The sequence below is a fragment of the Antennarius striatus genome, chromosome 3 (genome assembly GCF_040054535.1).
Source record: "Antennarius striatus isolate MH-2024 chromosome 3, ASM4005453v1, whole genome shotgun sequence".
Taxonomy (NCBI): domain Eukaryota; kingdom Metazoa; phylum Chordata; class Actinopteri; order Lophiiformes; family Antennariidae; genus Antennarius; species Antennarius striatus.
This window is the reverse complement of record NC_090778.1, coordinates 2,594,113-2,615,000: the sequence shown is the minus strand read 5'-3', so window position 1 is coordinate 2,615,000 and position 20,888 is coordinate 2,594,113. Positions and strand designations below refer to the sequence as shown.

General features: G+C 39.9%; 1 protein-coding gene across 2 annotated transcripts in view; it reads left to right on the top strand.

Moving 5' to 3' along the window:
* Positions 1 to 20,888, top strand: part of zmat4a (zinc finger, matrin-type 4a) — a 96,777-nt gene that overhangs the window by 4,935 nt on the left and 70,954 nt on the right. The window contains exon 2 of one of the 2 annotated variants that reach the window (XM_068311467.1): positions 14,226 to 14,327. The exons of the other annotated variant lie outside the window; for it this stretch is intronic. Coding sequence (XP_068167568.1) covers positions 14,226 to 14,327 — 102 coding nt within the window. The remainder of the gene's footprint in view (positions 1 to 14,225; positions 14,328 to 20,888) is intronic. 2 annotated transcript variants of the gene reach the window in all.

Here is a 20,888-nt window from a genome sequence, read left to right as displayed (position 1 = left end):
CTTGGTTTAAGTCCTAGAGTGGTTTGTTCCTTCAGGAGATCTGGTGACCCTCGACAAAAGACAAAACAGAGGGGATTCCACCATCATACTGCGCTGCTGTAGCTACGACAGCTATCACATTGCAGCGGCATGACATTTACAATGACTCATAAATAAATAATGTGGTGTATATGTAATGGAATAATTCAACTATTTATTTCTTGAAGCCTGAGGAGGTGAATTCTAAACTAATCCGAAGCGATGCAGTCCTCCTGTGCTCCTGTGAATAAAGCTGCATTGCAAGCTAATACCATTTAATGGAAAATTCTTTTTTTTTTTTTTGCTGCTATCCATTCTGACAAAATTGGAGTCAGTAAAGTAATTGCCAATAATGCATTAGAATGGCAAAAAAATAGCTTAAACAGGGCAGGAATCAGGTTGTCAGACAGGTTTCTAGATTAGCAACGTCTTTATGTAGTGATAAAGCAAAAAAAAAAAAGGTGCACAGGCCATCATGAACAATTAGTGACTAACTGGTTTTAATCACCATTAATGCCATTAATTAAACTCCAGCTCCCCTAACAGTGGCAAGTTGGGTTGAGTGCATCTCTTGAAGAAGAATTACTCCACATTACTTTGAGAATAGAACCAAAAGAACCAGGTAGCCTGAGCTACAAAAACGTCTTGTAATCGGCTGTAGGAGAGACACAAATCTGCAACCATCACTGACCCTTCATCACTGGGAAATGTGTTGCATCGCGCCTCAAAGCGGTGATGTATTGCAATTGTCAGCGTTCGTGTGTTCATTTGTTTGTCCGTTAGTCCACCAAATATCTTCACAACCACTGCAGATAACAGGATGAAACAAAAATCATATTATTCGGGCAGCAAAGGGGATAAAAATTAGATGATGACCTTGACCTTGAGAAAACTCGGTCAAGGTCAAATTTCAACTTTTGTGCAATCAAAAGTTCAAAGCTAGTGCTTTGATCTACCTATACGCTAGCTTTTGATCTATGGTCAAAGCTAGTGCATACCTTTGACCTACCCTGGAAGGTCAAAGCTATGCACTTGTCAGGTACTACTTTCAGGGTACCCTGACCTACCCTTCGCGGGATGTTCTAGTCTCTGACTGCCTTGATTTGCAGTGACATCAGTCACAACCACAGGCACCGACACTCAAACACAGCTGAGGGGAGGGGCTTAGGAGGCTTTAGTGTCCATCAGCCACGCCTCCTGGCTCTGATTGGTGGTTTAGATTCTAGGAAATGGCGTTAGGAGGCATCTAGTGGACTGTAGTGGACTGTTATATTAAATCACACAGGTGGGTCTCCTCATATTACAGTGAGTCAGATAAATTATTCCATTCTGATGGTAGTGGTCTAAGTGACATGGTACAGTAAGTCTTTACTTTCAATGCTACACCATGAGTCTGTCCTTCACTGCTATGGTTTTTTTTAACTGCCATCATTTTCAGCGTGAGAAATTTTGCCGACTTTCGAGTTTTATTCTCATATCTGGCCCCAGAGCATCGCATCAGAGTCCTCCAAAAACTCCCAGCTCACTTTAATCCTCATCATCATTCACTGTCAGCAACAGGTCAGCAAATAAAGCCACCATTCATTTCAAAATAGCAATTCTGGCCACTGTACCGAATCAGTGATTGATTTGTTCTGCTGTGCTCGGAGTTTAAAACGCATCTGCTGCGATTGCAAAGTCAGGGAAAAGAAGACAAAATGTACAGTAGGTGTGTGAAGACAATTTAAAAATGATCACTGATTAAATTGCCATAACTTAAGTTGTAAAAATCTACATTTAAGGGGATGCTTCAAAAAGTTGGTATTTCTGAACAATCTGAGTTAGTTGATGCTTTAAAACATTTCTTTTTCCATTTGTTCCCATGATTGCTCTGAAAAGATGGTCATTTATGATGGGAGGTGTCAAACTCATTTTCACCAAGGGCCACAAGAGCATAATGGCTGTTCTCAAAGTGCTAAATGTAACTAAGTGTAACTCAATGTAATGTAAAATAATTGTAGGTACTCCCTAATGTTACATAACTGCATTTGTTACTTATTCAAGTTACAAACATGAAAAAAAAAGTAACTTGAATAAGTTACAAGCACTGAAACATTTGTCAGGTTATTAAACCCACAGAACTCCATCAATCAAGGATCAAACTATCAATGAATAAAGAAAAATAACATCAAACACAAGTTAGGACGTTAACTTTGTTCAAAATGGTTTTGTTTAAGTCAAAACGGGTTCAATTACTGCATTGTGGGAAATGTAGTTTTGGTCAAAGGACACTTTTGACCGATTTATTTTTAGATACTCTGACCTTTTCTGCTCACCTGGGCCACATATAATGATGTGGAGGGCCACATTTGGCCCCCAGGCCTTGAGTTTGACACATGTGATCTATGATGTGCAATATGATGGGTGAACAACTGAACATTTTCCAAAGGTTTGGGGTGTGCTGTTGGTCCTGGGGGGTGGCAGTAATGGATGGGCGGTCACGTGAAACATAGCCGAGCGTCTCTGGAGCTGAGTTGCATGTCTTTATTTGTCCTGAGGAATAACATAGCAGCCTCACAGAGGGTAACAACGTCGACTTCCATCGCTGTGCTGTTCTCTTCTTCAAAACAAACCTGATATACGTGATACACTGATTCTTTCAGTATTTCTTGCAGCCTCTGGGACCCATAAATAGTTTCTTCTTTCCTGTAACGCTGTTCATCCATCTACATCGCTTTGGTCTGAGTTGCAAAATTTACGAGGCGTTGTCTGCAGAGATGTTTGCATTCTCTGCAAACGTAATGGAGGTGAAACGGTCCTGCATGTGTTGATCAAAGCGAAACTCAACAGCGCTGTCTGTTTCCAGAACCCACGACCCAATTACTCCAGATAATTCACAGGCATTGTTTCACGTGGGAAGTATCTCAGCATTTTTTTAGTGTAGAAACTTTAATCTGCTGGTTTTCTTTCCTCACACCTCACGCCTTCACTCTGGCTGCACACAAACCAGCTTGTGCTTCTTGCTGTTTATCTCTCCCCGTGTCTGCTCCGATAACTGTCAGCAGGATGTTTTAGAAAGTCGCCCACATAGCACAACTCGCGATTTTTTATTTTTTTTTCACTCACAATTCTGTTTTGACAACATCAGCTGTGGAGGAGGCTAGTTGTATATGGAAACAATCAAAACCGAACAGACGCCAACCTTTATTAACCAAATGAGGTTGCCTACAGTCCTGTGTGGCTTTCAATAGACGGGGGGGGTGGGAGAACAAGATGGAAGGGAGGGGGACGTGCTCCAATAATATCAATCATATTTGTTAGTTTGAGAAATGCTTCAGAGTTTGCCATATATAATAATGCCATCATCAGTAGAGTTGAGTGTTCCATCTGCTGTCAGTGTGTGAACACATGATGTGTTTGTGAGGGGGAGGTAGAGGAGGAGGAGGAAGACTCCTAAAGGTGAGGCAGCCAGAAGAGAAGCGAGATATTTGTTAGCAGAGCTGATGGGTAAGACTAAAAACAGATCCCGTACAATGGATGAACACGCTGTGCACTACTCCCTGGTTTTAAATATTGTCTGGAGGAGCAGTGAAATATCTCCTCTGGACCTCCTAAAGACGTTTACTGCGTGAAGCCCTTCAGCAGCTGGTTGTGACTATAGCTCAAAGCTGCTTCTCTCCACCTGATACCCCAAAATGTGTGGAGCGGCTATGATTAATCGTCAGTTTTATTGCTTGTGCTGCAGCAAATGGGATGAATGACCAACTTAAAATTCACGAGTTACCACAATGGTATCGTGTAGCCATTACTCTCCATTAAATAGCTCCAAGCTTTATTGGTGAATTTATACTGGGATTTAAAGTAAAACTACTGCTCCAGTCTGCTTCATTGTATTTTAGATGGGTTATTATTATTCTTTATTATTGGACCTCTTGAAATATAAATGTGCAAACTTGGAAATAATTTATGACCAGTGAAAGTTGCTAGTCTCTGATGAAGACCCATCCCTACTGTCACCGTAAAGGGATGCCCAATAAACAATTTTATTCTGCTGACTAAACGAGATACTGACTCACCTGCAGGACTTTCATCATTTCCACACTTTTACAGAGTGGAAATAGTGTGTTCTTTTTCTTTTGACAATAACATTCATGAACAGCTTGTAACTGCTTTACGGCAGCCTTCTGATTGGTCACCTCCGTTACTACCAGGAACAGGTAAAAACAAGACTCTTCATGACAAAAATTAGAAAATGTTGAATACATTAAATGTAGATACACTACATTTAATGTATATAAGATTTTTAAAAATAGTTTGACTATTTGAATATTCTACAAATGAATTGAATTCCCACAGTAACTATGAACAGAGCCGAGGAAAAATGTGTCCTTATTGTCTACACTTTAAGAAATGATGGACTGGCTTAACGCTAAAAAAACTGACGTAACAATTTCCATGGATATTTTTCAGTTATTTCAACTTATCTAGTTTTCAGTACATGCGACAAGGCTTCTAGTTACACCAACTCATTTACTTTAGTATAATCAACTTGATTTTCCTATTTCTCAAAATTTAATTCAGGTTAAACCAACTTAACATTGATTGTGGTAAAACTACTTCTTTTAGTTAATCTAACTTATTATCCTTTCATTCTGTGACTACATAAGGTCTATGGAAATTGTTACGTCAATTTTTTTGTTGGTACAAGAACTTATTTATGTAAGTCAGAATATTTAAAATTCCAGTTTTTTGACCTGTTAATTCAAAGAACCAACATCTGATTTGGAAGTGAACATTTTGTGCATTGCCTTGAACTAGATGCAAACTTAACTGTACACCTACAGAAAGCCTAAAAAACAGTACACAAATACATTCATTCATTCATTCATTCATTTTCCAACCCGCTTAATCCGCTAACGCAGGTCGCGGGGTGGCCAGTGCCTATCCTGGCAGTCTCAGGGCGTGAGGCGGGGGACACTCCGGGCACGACGCCAGTGTACCGCGGAGCCACACAGAAACAAACAATCATTCACACACATACTCACTCCTATGGTCAATTTGGGACTGGCCAATCAACCTGAAGCGCATGCTTTTGGAGGTGGGAGGAAGCCGGAGAACCCGGAGAGAACCCACGGAGACACGGGGAGAGCATGCGAACTCCGCACAGAGCGGGACCCGAACCCGGGTCCGCCGTGTTGTGAGGCAGCAGCGCTAACCACTGCGCCACCGTGCCGCCCCCTACACAAATACATGTTCCCTGAATTTGAGGATGACAAATGTCTCTGAACCCATTAACTAACACGCAATAGCATCCAGGCTATGAGGTGGCAAATGTGGGTATATGTGCTCACATATGATTCAGTAAATGTTAAAAGAAATTCATCTGAATATCTGTTATATGTAAGTTACTATATAACTGATTAAGCCATTAAGAGAATTGTGCAGTTTTTGACCAAAGCTATGTATTGTGTTCATGCAGTTTGTGTTACTTCCACCTATTTCTTTTGCTCTGCCTTGTAAAGGAGGTCAGATTTGTCAATATTTGATAATGGCAGCAGCAACAGCTTGTGCAGAAATAGAATACTTTCATGTTTTGAAGGGACGCCTGAGCCAACCCGGCGTCGGATCTGATTTCCAGCAGAACAGAAATCTGGTGCCAAACGGCTTTGGACTGACCGACCTGCCTGTTGGATTCGTTTGTTAGTTCATAAATGTCTGTGACAATTATCTAAGTGATCTTCAGAGTGATCTACTGATGGTATTATGTTCGCTAAATAAAGATTTCATCCAATATCCCTCGCAAACTCTATTTGAGGGCAATCCATAAATCAAAGAGCCCTTGAAAATGAAGGATAGGGGTAGAAATTGGAAATAGGATTGGGCCAAATGTTCATTTCCCACTTTCAATGCTATCAACCAGTGTAGATCTTAATTTATTGTATACTCATGACTGGGTAGCTGCAAAGGACATTCCCAAGAAAGCCCAGCTTTAACAACGTTGACAACTGCTGCACCCTGATCAGATATCGATGATTGAATTATGTTGTCCACCCTCTATTGGTTCAGGATTGGGATGCTCTTCCTTATCCAATGACACTGGGTGAACATGTGTATTTTTCTCATTTAAAAGAGAGTCATCCTCTTGCAATTACAGCAGTGTATCTGACTGTAAAATCCATTAGCTTAATGAATTGTTGGCTGAGGAGAAGGACGTGTTCATTCAGAGAACTGCAGTCACTCTGTGCTTCACACGCTGCTGGACTTTTGTTGCTTTCCTTCCTGAACTGCTAAGTAACAGAGACTCAAGGATTTATTGTAATTTGTGTAAATGTTGTCATCGGTCCTTTGCTGGATGAGCTAACCAATAAGATTTGAGAGTGCTGTGACATTGCTGAAAAGACTTCTTGACACAGCAAAAAGCACAAGCTTATTGGAACATTTTAGAAAAACAAGAATGAAAGTAGTGAGGCGGAACGATCCCAGAATAAAATCCACTTTTAAACCGCTGCATGCTTATCTTATCACCGAGCTCAGCCATTGTTCTCCTTACTAAGGCAAACTGGAGATAACAAGTGAGCTGGGCATGACAGGCTGTCTGAGAAGTAATGTGTGGATTTAACACCAGAGATATAAATTGCGCAAATATAAGTTTGCTGACTTTATAAAACACAACTGCCTTCCAGTAACTCTGGAAAACTCTTGCTCCAGTAACCTATGGAGGGAGCAAATGATCAACTTTCACATTCTTCACAGTCATCTAACCTACTGTATATCCCTGTATATTAAAAGTCTCTTTTGACTCCACGACCTTGCGATACTTTTACAGTGTTTCGCCTTGAATGTCATTTACACGCGGTTGCGACTACCATAATGAACCATATGTGTGCACCCACACTTGGCAGCTAGCCTCGACGTACAGGTAAAGGGTTAAACATAGACTGGGATAACTAAAAGAAAATCTGCAAACTCGATGCCTTAAAAGAACTAATCTAGATCAATTTAAAATAATGGAGTTACCTGAATTTGATTATTTTAAGTTAACAGGGCTTAAAATTTGTGAAGTTGTATGAGCTTAAAGGTTTTAAGTATTGCCCACTTAAAATGATCAAGTTAAGGTTGCTCACTATTTTTAATTGACTTAGCTTTATTCATTTAAGGCAATGAGTGTGCATACATTTTTTAAGTTAAGGACAGCATATTTTATTTTACAGTGTCAAGAAACAACCCAAGTATTAACAGAAACCCCTGTGTCGGCCAAAAAAGTCCATTACTTCTGTGAACCCTCTTTATTCAGAGTTTTACTGGTTATAATTAGTGCATCTATTTGTTTTGAAGAGGCTTCTGCAGATCCTTCCAAAGATTTGTACATCTCGAAATCTGATTGACCATCACTTCATCTTCCTGTAAATATTTTGATATATGGGAGAAAATATTAATTAGGCATTGGTGCTAATGATATAACTCACTGCTGGTTGTGAGAATTTTCTCAGCCTGGAAACTAATTACGATGCTGTTCCAATGAGGACTGCAGTGAGAGCGTAACCCGTGGTAATCCCACACTGCACTGACCTGCAGAAGGCTCAGAGGTGAGTGATTGACAGCAATCGACAATGGGATAAAGCCGAACTCTACAAGGTCTCAGATTCACCCGCAGCAGATCTACAACAGGATACTGATGTGATAAGATCAGATGTGGAAGTTCATCTGATCTTTGCTGTGATGCTATAATAAATGCAAGGGTCAAATAAACACACTCCCCTTACAGGAAGCAGTCTTTTAAGCTTTTTGCTTGTTTTTCACATGTCAGCCACATTTGACCTGGGGGGTGCCATCTGTCCACATCAGCACAAACCGAGGTTCTTCAGTCCTGATGTCCTTCAACACATGTTTTCTACTTCTAGCTTCATTTAATTTTACACAACTCAGATTAGGTATTTATTTGTGTTGCAAAATCCTGCAAAAGTGTACTTTGTAGAATATGGGAACTTAAAGTCATGGATTAAAGTAATCACCCTGTAACCTTGGTATTTAGGGATCCACATGGGGTATTACAAAATGTCAAGAAACCATTTCTCTCTCATAACAACCCTGCAGGAAACATAACATAAAAACAGTTAAATGGTGTAATGTCACGTGACCCAAACAGTAGAAATGACTTCAGACTTGATTGTGATGCAGACGCGTATAGAAAATCAATATGAAGTGACTACTGCCAACAGACACACACTCCGCTTGTTCATTCATCCATCTTCTTGGTAATATAGGTAATGCAGATAGAAGGTGTTTTAATATCAGTATGGGGAGGGTTCATAAATGTTTAAATTATCCTAAATAATATGATAAATAGATCGCAATCTTGATTGCAGATTCCTCAATCGCATGTGGTTCCTGGAACGCATTAACCGCAAAGAACGAGGGTGCACTGTATTACATTTTCCCACACTCTGATAGACTGTTTAAAGCACTTTTGTGCCTCTCGGAAGTCCAAGACTCACTGAACGTATCGCACTTCTGGATGCCTTCAGCCAATAGAATGCGCGTACGGTATCACGTGACTGCCCACCAAAAATCTGCGATGGGGTGGAGTCGCCGGCATTGATGCGCGAATGAGCAAGGGCGCACTGTATGTCGTGTTGTTCTCAGCTGTAGGAATTGGGAGGAAGGGTTATGTGTGCTCACGTAATAAAATAACATTCAGTATTGGTACACTATTCCATATGAATTGTTTTCAAGCATGCGTGGCAATGTATGCATGGTTGTAGCGTGAACAAAAGGATGCAAATGCATTTTTCTGAGATTAGAAGGCGATTCCAACAGTGTGGACAGATGGAACACGGATAGAAACTTTAACTTTAAACATTTGTTCCACAAAAGTTACAGCCAGTCTGTTTTAAAACCCTTTGATGCATTTCAGTCTTATATAATAATATTGATTTTACGTAATCTAAGGTAAACTCCTGGGTACTGGCTTTAGCAGACAGAGTGAATCAGAGGTCATGTCAAGATAGAGTTAAATGCTACTGGATCAATGCATGATTTACATTTACTACGGTTATAAACCCTTCAAACTGTAATATCTTGAATTTTTATACCACATTGCTGCATTTTGAAGACAATTCTGTCTCAACTGGGGTGAAATGTTAATTTAACCTGGAAAAATCCCTCTTTAAATCTGTGGAAAATGAAATCTAAGATGAGAGTTGTTTTCTTTCCCAGACTGCTACTATATCTTCCGCTGTTGCCGATGCTCCTGTTCCTTAACAGAATTTAGGGGGATTAATGATTCATTTCCAGCGTCTGTGATCATCTGCAAAAACAGAAAGTGGGGCCAATGCTCAGCACAAACTGATAGAGCTCGACAGACAGAGCTGCACTTTTGAATTGTTTGTCAGATTATAATCTGAGCATGATGAGGTGTTTGCTCTGGACTGGTTTACTAATAGGACAAAATGTTATAATCCCATGTGCTGTAATCCAAGGTAAAATACATTCAGAAGCCTTCGTCCAAATTAAATGACCATACTAGAGATCAAAATACAGTCTGCAATAAAATGCTCAGTGATATTCTCGGATTAGATTCATGCTTCACCGTCATCCCCAGGTACTGCTAGCTGTTATTTAGATCCGTGTCTGTCAGAGCATATCTGGTGTTCGACACCATCCCTTTGCTAATATTTACTATCACGTTTGAATGAAACAGCAGGTGAAGCATCAGACTTTTAAACCAAGTCAAAGGATGCTAAATCTTCTAATGCTGACCTCACAACAAACTGGTTCTCGTGAGATTTGGCTCTTGCAGACAAATTTACAGCCTTGCAATAAAAACATGACCTTCTTACCACAGTTGCAGTCTTGATCCCTTCTTCTTGATCGTTTAATGTGAGGTGGCCGTTAAACTCATGCAAATAGAGATGTTCAATCATGAGAGCATCGTGGACAACCAAACAAACTGGTACCAATCAGGAAGCAGGAAGCAGGGTACCGTTTAACAAGCCATGATTCTGATGCTGCAGAAATACAGACGTTGGAGTCGTGACGTGGACGTGAACATGTGTTTGTGTGTGTTTCCTTGTCTGTTTCTGCAGAAAAGTCTCCAGAAGTCTCTTTTTCTGCTCCTGTGTTCCCTTCAGGACCATAATTAGAAATAATCTCAAAAGAAATCTGCAACTCTTTGTAAAATCCTGCTATGTGTTACCAAAACCCCTGTGACTTATTCCAGATTGTTTGTAGATGCAAGGGTACAAACATCTTTTTAAAATTTTCAAAGTCCTACACAGTGTTTGAGTTTATGTTAATCCAATCCTCTGCGGCTGATTTTAAAAAAAATCATCATTTCACCCATTAATATTTGGAAATACTAGTTGTAGCTTCATACAGTCTTGCTCACAAGGAGACTTCATTTAAATGAGCACTGCAGCAAAGGAGGAAATAAAGTGGATATTAGTAGAAAGACTGGGACAAACTCCAAAAACGCTCCATCCTCCACTTCCTGTAATGCAACTGAATAGCTTCTCATTAGATCATCTTATTGTGGTGTGGAGCTGCTACCGAACCAGACAGGGACTGACAATGTGTGGGAGGAATGTTTGGGGATATTTTGCTGAATTCAGCTTTAGGCTAAGGATGCATTCAGGTTACCTAAGGATGCTGAAGACTGAATGGTTTTGAGCCTGCGCCAAACAAACAGCCTCCTTTTCCCCCCCAAGACGTGAAGGATCCACTCAATGGAGAGCAGTGTCATTACTGTCACAGTATAAAAACTGTTATGTATTCATTTATTCATTCATTCATAAAAGATTCATTTACATAATCACCCGATACATCACAAATCAAGAAGAGCAAAAAAGAAATCAACTGGACTTGGTTGAAGACATTTCACATCTCATCCAAGAGGCGTCTTCAGTTGTTAAAAAAGTTAAAAAGCTGTGTTATGGGGTGTTTGGTGTGTTAACACAAAACATCTGGTATGTTTTAAAAGCACCACATTTATTGATTTTGTTTGCGACTCCTGATCAATACGTCCATTGAAAGGACGAAGAGCGCCGAAACTCCGTCAGCCTCATCGACTCTTTCATCGAGGAACGAAAAGAGGCGTCGGGATTTGGTTTCCCAGGTGGAATCTTATTAATTAATTATACTTTTTAAATGCACAAAATGTAGTTTACAGTGCGCCCTTGCACATTCGAGTATCAAAGCTCGCAAATTTTTGGTAGGCAGTCACATGATACCGTACACGCATTCGATTTGCTGACGGCATCTGGAAGTGCGCTACATTCTGCGAGTCTCGGACTTCCGTGAGACAAAAAAGTGCTTTAAACAGTCTATCGGAGTGTTTTAAAGGTAATACAGATAGAAGGTGGTTTAATATCAGTAGGGGGAGGGTTCATAAACATTTAAATTACCGTAAATAATCAGATAAATAGTTTGTCGCTCTATTGCGGAAGTTATTAATCGCGTGTGGTTCCTGGAACGCATTGACCGCAAAGAATAACGGCGCTGTGTATCTATAAGTTTTCATCATTTATTTATCAGATTTTTAATAACATGTAAATATGAGCAAAATGCAGTGTAAGTACATGATGATTTGTACCAGTTATACTCGTATTTTTTAACCGTTACCCTGAGCTGTAGTTGTTTGCCAGCCTGCACCATGTAGGCCTGATCGATGATGACGATGATGATGGTGAAGTTCACGTCAATCTCTCATCTCAAACCACCAGTCATTTTTAAGCACTGATTAACCGATAACATCGAAACTATTAAAATAAGCTGCCGTGATAAACACAGTGATGGTCAACATGGTGACGCTGTGGGTAACACCGTTTCCTCACAGCGAGAAGGTCCGTGGTTCGATTCCACTGTGCAGTTTGAATGTTCTGCCTGTGTCACCTAAAATATATTAATATATACTATATAACTATTATATATAAAGTCTCTGAAGTGATTGGAGGTGTGGCTGAGAGTGAATGTTGTGTGGGATTAGCTCCAGCATGAAGTCGTGACCTGGATTTGGATAATCTGCTGAAGATGCGTTGATTTCTGATCGACTCGTCTTCAAGAAGATGAATGAATGAAACTGAGTCAGAATACTTTCTTCATAAATAAATCCACAAAAGCAGCATTGGGTGTCGAACCCACAACCTTATCACTCGAATACGATCATCATCTTATTTGAAAGAGCTTATAACTAGAATCTACTACTAGTAAATAAATGTAAAAATAAGGTGTTATAACCCAGATTATTCTTATTCTTGGTGTGATATTGTATTAAAAAATAACACATTGGGCTTAACGCAGCTAAGATGAATGTACTTATACTAGAGCGGAGATTGGTTTGTCAAGAGAAAAAAAAAGAAATTCATCTTAAGCAGCAATGAACAAGTACATTTTTATGGTACATCAAGAGAAGTAAGAAGTTATCTCGATCCTAATTAATTTTACTAAGAATAAATTAACTTGGAACAGGTGAAATGTTCCTTAAAGCCCTTCCTGGTGTCAGACAGCAAACAAATAATTTTGTTCTTGATTAAACACATTTCACTGCTCTCACACACACTATGCTCACACATCCGTCACATCTGATAGGATCAGTGTAGGTTCACATAATGATGCTGTCTTGGCTAACACTAATAGTATATCCATAGAACTGAGCTTTGTCAGGAGTAATGAGAAATAGAGATGTCATGTAAGGACCTGAAGGGACAATTTAACCAATAAATGGATTGAAGACAAAAGTAATGTGAAAATGCACTAATGCTATTGAGCTAATGCAAAATAAATGACAGACGATGCTAAAGTTACTGAGAGGAAATGGAGAAGTAATTAAAATTTTTATGTCTGCTGGAGGAAGATAACCGAGAAAAACAGGAGGCTTCATCAGCAGAATAACCTCGACCACAACTATTTAGAACACAGTGCATTTTGAATGTCGTTAAAATCACGCCTCAGGCCTTCAGTCCTGGTCCAGAAAATGATTGATTGCCTCATAAATGACAAATTGATAATCAAAGATGATTTATTTCCTTCATTTTTTTTTATTAGAAGATGGAGGTGAGGAACAAGATGACTCTTCAGGGTCTCTAAAGATTTGGGCTTCACAATCTATCAGTTGACGATCGACATTTCAGTGTCATGCTGTATCGTTACATTACTAATAATTTTTCATCATCATTATTTGATACTCAGTTGGTCTTGAGATTTTCTAACTGCATATTTTTCATTTAACACAAATGAAAACCACATCAGAATTTAGGGTTTTCTTCTAATAAGAGCATCTGCATCTACACCCACATGACCACAACTCTCATGTCCTCCTAATGATGATGCTCCTATGTAAATGAGAATGAGTTGAGCCTTACTGCTTCCAAATATGAAATGTGAGCCCTGAATGGAAGCTGGCCTGAATTAGTAATAGAGAGCAGAGATGGCTTAGCTTTTTGGAGCCGCATCTGTTCTGCTACTCCTGCAACCACGTCGTAATGAATTTCCTGGTAAACACCATCAGTGTGATCCGTCGTTATTTATTTGTCATCATCAGATTTAGCTGCTTGGCTAAAGTTTTATTGTGGCGTTTGAAAATTAATCGGCTCATTGCAGGCAAAAGCTACTCGGCATCTGTCTGCAACCAGAATGCTTGAGGTAATGAAACATTGATTGTGACGGTGATGAAATTCTAAAATGAGATTAGTGTTTACTTGCTCTATTACTTGCTATATCTGTTTGTTTGTCTCGGCTCTCTGCAGACGTGCACTAGCAGGCTGCAGAGTGACAACAGAAATCTTAAATATAGTAGCAAATCAAGAATAATCATGATGATTGGAATTAGTCGCGTTAATCTTGAACAAATAATGACAAGGCATTCAACACATTACCATGCAAGAAGACCACAAATTATTTTTTTAAATTTTTAAAAAATATTTTAATTTAAATTGTTTTAAATTTTAATTTATTTTTTTTATTTAAATTTTAGTTTTTCAATTTTAATAATTTTTTTTAATCCTAATTCAATTTTTTTTAAAAGTTTTAATTCAATTTCTTTATTTTAATTTTAATTTTTTTTATTTACATTTTTTTAGTTTTAATTTAAAAAAAAAATATTTAAACTTTTTAATTTTAATTTTAATTTCACAACATTTCTCACATTTATGACTAAAATATTCAGGTTTCGTTGGTTTACCAGAGTACATCCAGGCCAGTAACCATGTGTGTGTTTGTGTCTTTCTCCACAGATGAAGTCAACAGAGCTGGACCAAGGGCTTTTCACAGACAGCTACTGCAAAGTGTGCAGCGCTCAGCTCATCTCTGAGTCCCAGAGGGTGGCCCATTATGAGGTGGGGACGCCCTGCCCGCATCACCTCGTCGGGGGTCGAGCCGTTTGGGCTCTGCCCCTTGAGACATTAGGCTGATGTATAAACCTGAGCCCTGCAGCTGACATCCCTTCAATTAACACACAACACACCTGAGTTCATTCACTTAGTTTTTCATTAAACCTCGCCGTGTGGATACGAGGGAATAACAGCCTTGACTGTAATTTCCTCTCTGCTGTGACAGTATTGTCTAAAACACAGATATTAAAGCTGCCACAAATACGAACCTGTTCTGTTTAACTCATTAGTATAATTACAGTGAACAAGCAAAGCTTGGCTGAGAACCACACAACCTTTAATCCATTTTCAGACGGATACCTTCTACTTTGTGTTGCAAATTGCTGAAGTATGTAAAACAGTGTGAAAAGATGAAGCTTATCCGGCGCCGTCAGCAGCTAGAAGTAATTATCAAACCGTCACATATTGTATTATCAGGTCCACACAATGATGCCACCTTTTCTTTGTTTTACACTTCCTGTTTTATCCCTGACCTGCAGCTGTTCTGATGTTGTAGTGCCCAGCGTTGGGCACAAATGTTTCACTTTGTGATGTGATTGTTCATTCCTAACCGGAGCCTAGTGTTAAAGATGAATGTTGTTGTGGCGTGTTCGGCTCGCAGACTGATCCATGAGTCCATCGGTACTGAAAGAATGCAGAATGTACATTAGTCCGGTTTTATTTATTAGATTCTGAACAATGTTGTGTTTTGGAAAATTTCAGATTATCTCCTCCACATCTGAGTCACTCTTTACTTTTGTCAAGATGCTTGCCTTGGTCACGTGACTACCTTCTTAAAGGGGCCGTTCCGGGTGGTAACACTGAATAGTGTATAAGAACAAGGGAGATGTGCAGAGTTGTGGCAACTACAGAGGAATAAAGCTGATGAGCCATACAATGAAGTTATGGGAAAGAGTAGTGGAAGCTAGACTAAGGGCAGAAGTGAACATTTGTGAGCAGCAGTATGGTTTCATGCCAAAAAGAGTACTACAGATGCAGTATTTGCTTTGAGGATGTTGATAGAGAAGTACAGAGAAGGCCAGAGGGAGCTTCATTGTGTTTTTGTAGATCTGTAGTGAGAGCAGGGAACAGGTGGAGGAGAAGCTAGAGAGGTGGAGGTTTGTCCTGGAAAGGAGAGGAATGAAGGTTAGCCGCAGTAAGACAGAGTACATGTGTGTGAATGAGAGGGACCCAAGTGGAAGAGTGAGGTTACAGGGAGAAGAAGGTGGAGGATTTGAAGTACTTAGGGTAAATAGTCCAGAGCAATGGAGAGTGTGGAAAAGAGGTGAAGAAGCGTGTTCAGGCAGGATGGAACGGGTGGAGGAAAGTGTCAGGTGTGATGTGTGATAGAAGAGTTTCAGCTAAAATGAAAGGAAAGGTGTACAAAACTGTGGTGAGACCAGCGACGTTGTTGGAAGATTCTGATACTGTTCTATCAAAACAGTACGAAATAGTCTGAAAGCGCTGCAGCACACTGACCTTCAAGGTTCTGAGTGTCAAACAATCCAAAGTCGTAGTCATTTCAAATTTGTCCCTTCATGTCTGATAAATCAGTTTTGTCCGCAGATGTGTCAGTCGTACCCTTACAGACACCACCGTCTGACCATGGCAGTAAGGAGTGACCCTGATAGGCAGTTTAAAGGCAGTATGAGTAAAGTAGCTGTTTTGCTCCCTCCTGTCTGCTGGCTATCAGCTGGGTAGACCTCACTGCTTCTGGCTGAAGACTGACCTGAGACCTTCTTCTTCTTTTCCTTTCGGCTTTTCCCTTCAGGGGTCGCCACAGCGAATCAATTTCCTCCATCTAGCCCTGTCCTTTGAATCCTCTTCTCTCACACCAACTACCTTCATGTCTTCCCTCATTACATCCATAAACCTCCTCTTTGGTCTTCCTCTAGACCTCCTGCCTGGCAGTTCAAAACTCAGCATCCTTCTACCAATATATTCACTATCTCTCCTCTGGACATGTCCAAACCATCTCAGTCTGGCCTCTCTGACTTTATCTCCAAAACCTCTAACATGTGCTGTCCCTCTGATGTACTCATTCCTGATCCTATCCTTCCTGGTCACTCCCAGAGAGAACCTCAGCATCTTCATCTCTGCTACCTCTAGCTCTGTCTCCTGTCTTTTCCTCAGTGACACTGTCTCTAGACCAAACAACATCGCTGGTCTCACCACAGTTTTGTACACCTTTCCCTTCATTTTAGCTGAAACTCTTCTATCACACATCACACCTGACACTTTCCTCCACCCGTTCCATCCTGCCTGGACACGCTTCTTCACCTCTTTTCCACACTCTCCATTGCTCTGGACTGTTGAGCCTAAGTACTAAGTACCTAAGAAGACTGACCTGAGACCAACCCTGCTAATATTGGACTTCTCACTTGCAGCTGAGATGACTCACATGGATGCTGGTGTCTGTTCATAAGTTAAGAGACTGTAAAGACTGTTAGAGACTGTAAGGACTGTTAGAGACTGTAAAGACTGTTAGAGACTGTAAGGACTGTTAGAGACTGTAAGGACTGTTAGAGACTGTAAGGACTGTTAGAGACTGTAAAGACTGTTAGAGACTGTAAGGACTGTTAGAGACTGTAAGGACTGTTAGAGACTGTAAGGACTGTTAGAGACTGTAAAGACTGTTAGAGACTGTAAGGACTGTTAGAGACTGTAAAGACTGTTAGAGACTGTAAGGACTGTTAGAGACTGTAAAGACTGTTAGAGACTGTAAAGACTGTTAGAGACTGTAAGGACTGTTAGAGACTGTAAGGACTGTTAGAGACTGTAAAGACTGTTAGAGACTGTAAGGACTGTTAGAGACTGTAAAGACTGTTAGAGACTGTAAAGACTGTTAGAGACCGTAAGGACTGTTAGACCCCGTGGCTGTTTAGCATCGCTATTGATTTCTGTTGTTGTTAATAAAGAACAAGGTGCTGCTGAGGTGAAATCTCGTCAATGATTAAAAAAAATGTTTTATTAATTCCCTTTGACATTGCCGCTTTGTTCAAAGTTACTTTGTCTGTGAACCAACTTTTCTTTTTGTGCTCTTGACGAGTCAAACTCTGTTTCCTGCAGGGCGTTGGGCTCGCCGTGGAGCTTTGGAAGGCTATTTAAAGTAGTCCTATCTGTCCGCGGGGTAACAGGAGAACTGCTTTGTTCTTCAGGTCGTTGCAGGAGACAGGAAGTGGCTGTACCAATCCAAATCAAATATTCATTCTGTTATTGTGTGGTGAATGCTGAAAGCAGCTCTTGGCCTGTGCCTCCTGGAGATGGGGAATATTTGGACTCTCTGTGCACATTGAGGGTCTAATGCATGGTGACATGTTTGGGTCATGGTGGCACAGCAGGAGCAACAAAAACGATGGGAATAAAGAGTTTGACTGTCTTCACGTGGAGGAGACTGTTTTGCTCTTATAAAGAGGAGTTGTTCCACTTTTATTTGCAGAGAATTACCTGGTTTTACTCAGGCTGGAATGGGTTTGTAGGTCCAACAAAAGTTTAGATTGTCCTTAAAGTTGGGATTTAAAGTTGGAACCGAGAGAATCAACTCCTTCCCTCAAAAGTAGATGTTTGGACAATGTGGGAATAAAACATACAGGTTGGTGTCGATTGCCTCTGAAGGCCCTGAGTTGTTTTTCCAATCAAGTAAATACATTTTGAGGAGGAGCAGAATACCCTGATTGATTTTTTAAACGCTAGGCAATTGGTTCAAACTATTGTTATTTTCTCTTTCATCAGTTTTTATTGGTATTGATTCTGAGAAATACCTCAGTTGGCTCCATAAAGCCATAAATGAGTGTGAGCGCTGTCAGTCATTCACACTATTGTGTCTACACATTTATCCTAATGATGCATGCAGTGCAATGCACAACTGTTGTTACGTCATGCTTTTATTTCGAGCAACAGAATTTTTTCGGCCACCTCAGGTCTCAGCAGGAGCTAAAATCCTCTTACGTTCTTTGGTCCTCCACACATAGAAGGAATCTAATGGTATTCTGGTGCTTGCATGAAAATCAGTATAGATAGAGTACAACACATTAAATAGAGTAGAAACATCTTCAATGTAAAGGAAACATGAAATGTGGAGTATGATAGGAAGGAGAGGCCACCACAGATTGTGTTAATGTATACCCATACTGGGACTATATATTAATGCAATGTGCAGTGACTGTGACTGTGACTGGGTGGATGTCTGTACCTTATTAATTTTGGCCAGTGGCAGACAGGAAGAAGACTTTTCTGGGGTCCTGATGGACTACAGCCTCGCTGGAGGGGAGAAAAGCGGACCATTTGGACATCTAAGATCTGTTCTCTTCTAGCACTTTTCTTTCCACAATGTACGACTCAAGTGTAGGATTTGGCGTATGACTATCTAACCCCACCTACTACAGAGTTCAGTAATTCAATATAATAATGTATTACAGTCTTTAGTTGGAGAACCACTGGCCACACATTTCTCAGATGTGCTGTTAAAGAGGTGGAAGCGGTTAATTTCATGAATTCCATTCAAGATCCGTCAATCGTCTGATGACTCTCACAGGAGAAGGATTTGGGCTGAATGCACAAGTTAAAAGAAAACTCAGGATATGAAGAGTTGATTCCAGATGTTGAGTGATTCACACATTGGAGACCTCGCCTGAATCTTGAAGCATCTCAGTGAAATTAATACTGAAATGAAAGGAAAAGAAGAAAATTCTCTCACAGACTCTGACCGGGTCAGTGGCTCAAGGATTCCACGTTGGCCTGGACACTTCAAAACATGTCTTTGGTCAAGTTTTAGAAATCATTGGAGCAATCTCAGTATCCGATAATACCCAATAAGTTTCAGTTAGAATCATTACAATTCTGCTGTTCTTTTCAAGGTTGTTTTTTTTGCAAAACCGAGCTTTTGGATCCCAACTTCATCCATCTGACAGGATGAGAGATGTTGGTTCATCCTGCAGGCTCAGATTTCCCACTGATAGTGGGCAGCATCCTCCCACAGATGCAGATTGTGGGTTTATCGATACATCTTAGACAGGGATAACTTGTGGATCTGCATAATTTCAAGTGATAGAATGACTGAAAAGATGTTCAGAAATGCTGATCAAACTCAGTTATTCCTTGATCTTTGATCCAATCAGTGTCCCTTTCAATGTCCATGCATAAGCATTCTTAAAATGTGAAATGAAAGCAGTCTTTTTTTTTTTTTTTACAGTAAAGGCTGGAGATGTAATTGATCTTTAAACACCAAAGCCAACGCGCCTTTGCAGATGGGTTCAGAACCATCTCTGGTTCATGGTTCAAAGACTCCTGCTGTTAATGTATGCTTCCATATGTGCTCTGCAGCCGCTCCACGTTGTGCAGGAGAGGCTGCTTTAAAGAGAAGACAGACATCCTGGGAGAGGTCATTCTTTTTTCTTTTTTTTTTGTTGTGCATGAGTGCGTTTACTGTAGTTCAACTGAATGTTCTCGTTAAACCTAAATCGAACGAGAATTTATTCACATAATTTTATAGAATGCATCACTGTCAGTGTAGCTGTTGGGTCTTAGGTCAGAGGTCGCACACCCTGCTGCTAACCACATGTCGACAGCTAACACCTGTCATCTGAAAACTACTAAAAAAAAAATCCCATATGCAACCTATATCTGTATCAAAACACAAACACACAAATAAAAATGTGGAAATACATAAAGTACTGTATAAAATACATATAAAAAGATTGAAAGATACCAAAGTTAAGTGTACTTTACTTTTATTAATTCATTCATAGTACAGATAATTTTAATTAAAGGACACATTACCTCACAAGAGCAGCACTTTATTAAATTTTACTCAGTTGCATTTAATAATTTCAATTATTTTTTAAATTTTATTTTATATATTGTTATAATCCGGGAAAGGAAATTAATAGCACTCCGGGTGGCTGGACAGGAGCGGGAATCGAACTGCCGACCATGCATTATGCAGAAACGTCTATGTGCAACCGTTGTAAATTTTAACAATTGTGCACCAGCGCACACATCAGGAATAAGACTGTTCCTGAGTTTGTGTGAAGTCTCAGTAAACAGCTTTTTATTTAGAGCTGCTGAAGGTAGTTTTGCCTCCTCTGGTCAGCAGAACATTCATTAACTCAACAATGGCCCACTCTCACCTTATCGACAATATTTTGCCGATGAACTCCACCTCTGGTTGTGTGAACTGATAAGGGACGCGTTAGCAGCAGTTCAGACACAGCCTGGAGGCTGAACAGACTTTACTTCTGACACTAAAACATTTTATTTCTTGAGATATTACAAGCCCACGGAAGGAAATATTAAATAGTGTCCTCTTTTGTGATGATCAATTTAAAAACAGAGAAATTGTGTATTTCAGCAGCGTGGACTGTCCATTCTACAGCATATTCTCTTTACCTCAACTTGTGACTTTCAATACTTTCTGCCAAAATCCACCATTCTAATGGAAATTAGTTGTTTTCTTCATAAAATGGAGCATAATCATTTTCATAGAGTCTATTGATGAAAAGCCAATCTCAATCTAGATTATTTTAAAGT